The 7,574-nt window shown below is 36.1% G+C and overlaps 1 protein-coding gene across 1 annotated transcript; it reads left to right on the top strand.

The window, feature by feature from the left end:
• Nucleotides 1–643: 643 nt before the first annotated feature.
• Nucleotides 644–7,317, top strand: LOC104546758 (polycomb group RING finger protein 3-like; the record flags this gene model as incomplete). Its single annotated transcript, XM_010192236.1, has 4 exons — nucleotides 644–752; nucleotides 3,875–3,971; nucleotides 6,168–6,223; nucleotides 7,207–7,317. Coding segments are annotated over exons 1-4 (373 nt in total), but the record flags the coding sequence as incomplete, so codon positions are not given.
• Between the last annotated feature and the right edge of the window lie 257 nt (nucleotides 7,318–7,574).

Here is a 7,574-nt window from a genome sequence, read left to right as displayed (position 1 = left end):
TGTGCAGCTTAGGGTGGGGTGGGCTGGGGTGGAAGAGTCTGAAGGGAAGGAGTGAAGTTGGGCATGGGGAAGGGGAGGAGGAAAGCTGTTGGTTTAATGTTTGTCTTTTTGTTTCCCACTACTCAACTTAGTAATTACATTTTTATTTTAGTTGGCAATAAATGAAGTTAATTTTCTTCAAGTCGATTCTGTTTTGCCTGTGACTGTAATTGGTAAGCAGTCTCCCTGTTTTTATCTCGCACCATGAGCTTTCTCGTTCCTGTTCTTCCTACTTTCTCTCCCTGTTCTGCTGAGGAGGGGAAGTGAGCAAGCAGCTGGGTAGGAGTTTGGCAGTTAGTCAAGGCTAACCCACCACACTTGGTCAGTGTTAATAATGTACTAGAACTATTCCACTCTGAAACCTTGATATGTAAAATAGTGTAGATTTCAATTATTTCTCCATTAATTTTTATAATCTTTTAAAAGTTTAGTACTCACTCAAAATATATGAATAAGTATACAAGAGCCTGAAGGTATCTACATAAGCATATATTTAAGGTGAATTATAGTTACTAATTTTATTCCAAAACTACTTTTACCTCATCAGTATATCTGAACTGCTATGTAATGTGTGGGTGATTTTATTTTTTTACAGATACCAAAGATGATGACTAGAAAGATTAAGCTTTGGGACATTAATGTCCATATAACCTGTCATTTATGCAACGGATACCTGATTGATGCCACCACTGTAACAGAATGCTTACATACTTGTAAGTAGGAATATAATGCTATGAGTAAGCTAAAATTGTTTTTTAAACTTGATGTGCTAGATGTTTTAATAGTTTTAGTTGAAGTTTAAAGTTTTACTGTGTATCAGCCAGAATAATGCAAGCTTTGCTATGCACTTATAATTTTTCAACAAAAATATATTGTTTTGTGAGAGAAATAAGGAGAACAAACTCGAAAACATATATTATAACTGGTAATGTATATGTTTAGGAATGTAGTTTTTCTGCTGAATATTAGAAGAAATGTGGCATGCTTTACAGAGATTATATGATGTTTCAAATTTGCCAGAGATATTTTTTCTACTGCACTTGATTTCTAGATGCTTTTCGTTAGCTTTAATGTATATGCTTTTCTTGTTTTTCTTCCCATTACTTTTTTTAGCTCATTCTTGAGTCCCTTCTCCATGTGCTCCAAATCTCAAGTTCCGTGGTGTTCTGTTTGGAGTAAATAATTTAGAACCCTAATCAAGGCTCTTGCTTTGTTTTGTCCAAAATTCTGTAATATTGCCATTAGCTATTAAAATTAGTCTTACTAGAGGGTTACTTTTTCATTGTTCTAAAATGTATGTATTTATTCATTTATTTATTTGCAACCCTGAAACATGCACTGCAAGCAGGTGTGCTCAGTTCACATAGTCCATCCCATTTCTAAGGAATGCATTTTTAGAGCAAACCTATGGGATGTCTTGTAGAATGTCCTTTATTATAAATTTATGTTTTCAGAAAGTTATGTTGCTTTTGGTTTCATCCTTAGACTTATGGTATTCATTCTGAGGGGAGACATAGCCTCATATTATGGGTGGAAAGGTAGGGAAGCAGCTTTTTAAAGAACAGCTAGAGGGAAAGTGAGTTTTCCCACTTTGTTTCTTCATTTGTACCTTTTTAGTTTAGCTGATCTGTGATGAGTTTAGTTTAGTTTAGAAGGGCTTGGTGCCTCCTTATTCGAAACTGGAGAATCTACTGATGTGGTTTTAGAAGATGGATTTGGTTCTTTTGTTTACTTGGTTCAAACAGGTTATGGCCTCACCCTTCCAACTGGATCTGCTAGTATAACCAGTGGAGCAGACTGTAATGCAAGATCTGGGCTTAGTGGGCAAAATTATTAGGATTGGTCCAATAATCACCTCTACCAATAAGAGTAATTTAATCTTAAATATGTAAATACAGTATATAAGCAAAGCAAATGTAATGACTTTTTTTGTCTTTAACTGGTGTTTATACATACCATCATATCGGAGAGGTAGATGGCACTAATGCTACAGTTCTCTTGCCTAATACCATAAGGGCTGTTTTAAGGCTGCCTAAGATTAAAGGAATCCCTGTTTAAGGAAAAGATGTTTAACTTTATTTAATAAAAAAAAATATATAATTTAGGTAACTTGAGCTTTTTTAATTTCTGAAGTTTGAGCTGGAGTTCATTTAGAACTTCAAGTCAGGAAAACACTTAATACAGTAATGTATTATTATTAGTTAAAAAAAAAGTAGTACTCGTTTAAATGAGGGAATTGTTTCTCTTTGAATCAAATATATGGTTGTGTATAGACTTAGAAACAGTTCCAAAAGCATGCTGCTCTGTAGTATCCATTTTATCAGTTTTTATCTGTATATTAAAGACCATTCCTCATTCAGTTTTCTGACTGAAGTCTAATTGTAGTGTATTTTGTGAAAGTGAAAAATTAAATTGCATTTGAATAAAATTATTCAAAGCAGCTGACTTGAGGAAAAAGAAATTATTCTTCTGCCAAAGCTTTATTATAATAATGCATTTTTCTTCTATGTGCATCCATGATAAACAGCAAATTGGCTAGGTATCTTAATGGCATGCGGTGTCCATAACAAAGATGAGCGGTACAAGTAAATATGCTACTGACCTATTTGAAATTATGTTCTAACAACTTTGGGAATGGGACTGTGTTCCGAACTTAATCATGTTTTGTTAGGAAGACTCCAACTAGATATAATTTTCTTACCATAGATAAAATGTATCACTTTTTTGAATTGAGAAGAGTCATGAAAAATGTTCATTAAAAATGTTCTCTTCTCCAGGCTGAACAGCTCCAACTCTCAGCCTGTCCTCATAGGAGAGGTGCTCCAGCCCTCTGATCATTTCTGTGACCCTCCTCTGGACCTGCTCCAGCAGCTCGATGTCCTTTTTGTGTTGAGGACTCCAGAACTGGACACAGGACTCCAGGCAGGGTCTCGCAAGAGCAGAGAGGGAGAATGACCTCCCTTGACCTGCTAACCTCACTTCTTTTGATGCAACCCAGTATCTGATTGGTTTTCTGGGCTGCAAGCATGCAGGTCATGTCCAGTTTTTCGTCCACCAGTATATCCCTAAGTCCTTCTCCTCACAGGTGCTTTCAATCCATTCATCATCCAGTGTGTATTTATACTGGCGATTGCCTCGACCCATGTGCAGGACCTTGCACTTGGCCTTGTTGAACTTCAAGAGGTTCTCACAGTCCCACTCCTCAAGCCTGCCAAAGTCCCTCTGGATGGCATCCCTTCCCCCTGAGGTCTGGAGAGCTATTTCAGTTCTTGGGTGAAGACATCAGCATAGTTAGGCTGTAGTGCTTCTGTTTGGGTTTCAGCCTCAGCCTTGCATTTACAGCAAGCGGACACCATTTTCTTTTGTCAGTTCACAGTCTCTTTATAGTTAATAGAAAAAAAATGGCCCACTTATAGAATGGTAATTCTTTTGAAAGATGTCATCCTTCTAATTCTAATTCCCTGGAGACCTCAAGGCTCTGGGTAGCAGTTCGTTGGGGTGACTGACAGAGCTGCAGCCCCAACAACTGAGAGTGAGCTGCCCTTTTCATGAAAACTGCTGACACCACTCCCAGCCAACTCCATACTCTTGGTTGCTAGCACTCCCTAGAGGCCGATTATATGCAGCTTCCTGGGGTTTGAACTGGCCACGGGGACTGCCAGCACCGCCCAACTCTTGCTTTCCCTTCTCGCAATACCTGTCACCTGCTGGCTGGTCCCTCCACAGGCACAGCCCAAGGGTGTTAGAAACACACTCAGATACCCCTGGTGACCTCACAAGTTTCTTCAAACTACATCTTGTTTTATTTCTTCTTAATTATGAATGTTTTTGTTAGTCTGTAGAAGCTGCTTGGTGAAGTATTTGGAGGAAAACAACACCTGTCCAACATGTCGGATCGTTATACACCAGAGCCATCCATTACAATATATCGGGTAAGTGTGCGATATGAAAGGAAAAGCACAACTAGTTACTCTCTGGACTGTACAAACCTCTCAAATACAGCACAATTTCTTTCTACATTTTTTATTTGATTATCAAGATTTTAAATATATATAAAGAAGCTTGATTTGAAGATAGAAGATTTATATAAAAGAGGTAAGGTATTGAATTCTGCTTACTAATTTCCATTCCCATACAGGGCTCCCTTACTGTGTGACCTAAAATTAATGGGGTGTTGTACCGTAATTTCCTTTTTTTCAGCGTATTTTCTGTTTATTTGTACATTATCTTTCTTTATCTTCAGCAGTTTGCTCTCACTTTAAAAATTTCAAAGGTATCAGTCAAATGTTTATACTACCTGACTTGACTGGATCTGCACTAAAGATTTGTACCATAGCAACTTTCATTGATAGGAATGTATTGAGACAGTATGTTCATAATAGCTGTTGCATGTTGTGTAGACTTTTGTCTACCTCCATGCAAAGTTTCTTTTTGTTTGTGGCACTGCTTCAAATGCGCATGTCTCAGTTCTAGTGCTTTTGACAAAGTGGCTATAGAAAATGAATTTGATACTTTCACTGAGAATTGTGCATGCCCTATAAAAACTTTCTTAATTGCTCAAAACTGAGTCCCCTTCAGGAGTCAGAAATAAGATAGGTTTTTCTTATACCTTCCAAGAACCATGTGGAGACTGTACTAGAGAAATATGACAAAAGAGTAATGACAAATCCATGCCAGTAGGCAAGAAGAAACAAATGGTACTTACGACAACATGGTTGTCCTCTGTAAAACTACATGAATACATCTGTGTATTGGTTCAGAAGCCTGTTTTCAATGCTAAGAGTGGCCTGGAAGCATAGATTCAATTTGAGTAATTAGAAGTGGATTTGACAGTTGTTTGTAGACACTGAATGCACAGTATTATGTCTTTTTAAAAATTGCTCCTTCTTCAGTCTAGGTTCTTTGCTTTACTGCCTCGAAAAATGAAGATGCCCTTGTAGAGAAGTATTTTCCTGAGCTAGTTGCAAAATACTGCCCTTCAAAGATCAAAATAGATAGCCTTTGTCCAACTTGCTTTTGGAAGTCTGTGGTTTCTTCAATAGGGAGGAACTTTGTATTATGCCTTAGTTACAAGAATCTGTGATCTAATTCATTCCCATCCATCTGGGGAATAGGTAAAACAAACACATCTCATCTTTCATCATTAAGAATGCTGTTGAATTCTCACCTCTGCTCTCATGCTGGTGTCTAAAATCATTCATATAGATTGAAATGTTTTTGGAGCTGTTCCTGCAATCTGTAAATGACACTTAAAAACCCTAACCTGAGAGATAAAGCTATGAGTTTGGTATTATAAACTCTTCTGGGGTTAATGCCCTGGTAGCAGCTGAGGGTGACATTTTAGCTTGTATTCGATTTTATTTATAGTTTGGAAGTCAGGGTAATGTTCTGGTCCTTTCGGGCAATTACTTGTTTTAGAGTAATCCAGGAAATGGCAGCTTGTAGTTAAACTTTGGTTGAAAACATCAGTGTTTAGAATCTTAACCAGTCCTGCTTCTCCACCATTTCCTTCCTTATGTGCTGGATCAGTCTGTCTTTTTTTGTTCCACCCTTATTAGCTAGATGAGATTCTGAGCTACATGATATTGCTCTTGGGTGAAATGCTGGATTATAAGAGCAAACACAAATTTTCTTTCCTTTCTTCTTTTCTTTGTTCTCTTCTTTTTTTCCCCTATAGACTTTTTTCCTCATGTTTTTTAAAAAGCCCAGTATGGATAACTAAAGAACCTAGCAACACGAGAGATTAATTAAAAGGGATACAAGACAATATAGTGTCTAGAAACAGAAAATTTAAAAATGCTTTTTTCAAAATTGTCAAGGAATTTTAAGAGTTAAGTTACTGATACATATATGGCATGCTTTGCATCATAAAGACCATCCTTCCTAACATCCTTCCTAGCATTTCTGTTAAACTTTTGTCAGTTCTTGTCTTATCCTGAACTTTATCTGCGTTCCTTGTTACTGTTATCTCATGCTTGATATTTCAGTTACCCAAGATAAAGATTTTTATTTCTTGCAAGACTTTAGAGGTTTGTAGAGTTGATTTGATAATGAATCTCTTTAAGAGAAATGTTTTGAATCAACATGGATAATTTAAACCTTCATTTTTTCTTTTTTTTCCCTGCTAGTCATGATAGAACGATGCAAGATATTGTTTACAAACTTGTGCCAGGCCTCCAGGAAGGTAAGTTTTCTGGTATGACCTATTTGAATGTTAGATTTACACATAGTTCCTTTACATTAACAAAAGGAGGAAGTGAGGAAAGTGTTCATGGGGGGATGAAAAATACTATCTTCATTTGTTCTGGTTCTAGCACTACTTTTCCTCTATACTTTAGTGTTTTTGTAATTTTAGACTTGTACTAGCAGTGTTACTGAAAACTTCAGAAATTAAAATGCTGGTGTTACTTCAGGGAAAAGTAACATTATGTAGCCTAAATAACACTACAACTTTTTCATGTTGACATTCTATAATTTGCATACATTCATCTTTAATAAACTCTGTACATATTCATGCCTTTTTTGACAGCTTTCAGAGTTCTCAGTAGAATACTAATGTAGTATGACACTTAGTTTCAGTGAATTTTTCTTCTCCTAAGTTCTTTGTTAGCAGATATCTTTGCATTTGTGTTCTTATAATCTACTTTGATAATGAATTTGTTGAACTAAAGGAATGCTTTATAGTAATTGTTCAGTATTATTTTTCAGTGGTGTGTTGCTACTTTTTATTTAAGTAGAATATTTTAATCCAGTTAAACTGTCAAATGAGGACATTATGAGACATTTATAAGCAAGTTTAGGTAAAGAGATTATTTTAAAATTGTTTCTAGGATATTGAAAACCAGAAATATGGATAAAAATTCAAAACCAATATTATGACAGAAATATTGAAGGGGAAAAACACAAAGTATGGTATAGTATTTAAAAATTATTTTATATGTAATAACAGAATGGTGTAATAATAGCTCTGTAAATGACTTGGCAGTATTCTGTCTCTCAAGAATAAGATCTAGGGTAACTTGATTACGGCAGAAAGAGTAGAGAAGTAGCTAATACCACTTCCTGCCTGACAAGCTTATTTTACAGAACAGAGGAGGGTTTTGGAATACCTTGATAAATATTGCTCTAGGACATTATTACATAACTAATATTTACAATTTTAAACAGCGGAAATGAAAAAGCAGAGGGAATTCTATCACAAACTGGGTATGGAAGTACCAGGGGACATCAAAGGGGAGACATGCTCTGCAAAGCAACATCTAGACTCACATCGCAATGGTAAATGGTCTTAAAGTATTTTCTGTCTTGGGGTGGGGATGCAGACTGCCATTAAGCTGCTGAAAGGATCTGTCAGACGTAGCTGTCTAGCTAATATTTATTAGCACTCATAATTGTTGTATAATATTGTACAAGGCTTGTTCATGTTTATGTATTGGAATCTATACAAGAACAGTATTATTTTGCATCACACTTGTTTATAGAATGTGTTCTTTTAGCTGGCTGTAATCATAGAATCATAGAATAGTTTGGGTTGG

This window comes from Mesitornis unicolor, unplaced genomic scaffold, assembly GCF_000695765.1.
Source record: "Mesitornis unicolor isolate BGI_N332 unplaced genomic scaffold, ASM69576v1 scaffold3229, whole genome shotgun sequence".
Taxonomy (NCBI): Eukaryota; Metazoa; Chordata; class Aves; order Mesitornithiformes; family Mesitornithidae; genus Mesitornis; species Mesitornis unicolor.
This window is presented reverse-complemented; position numbering and strand designations above follow the sequence as displayed.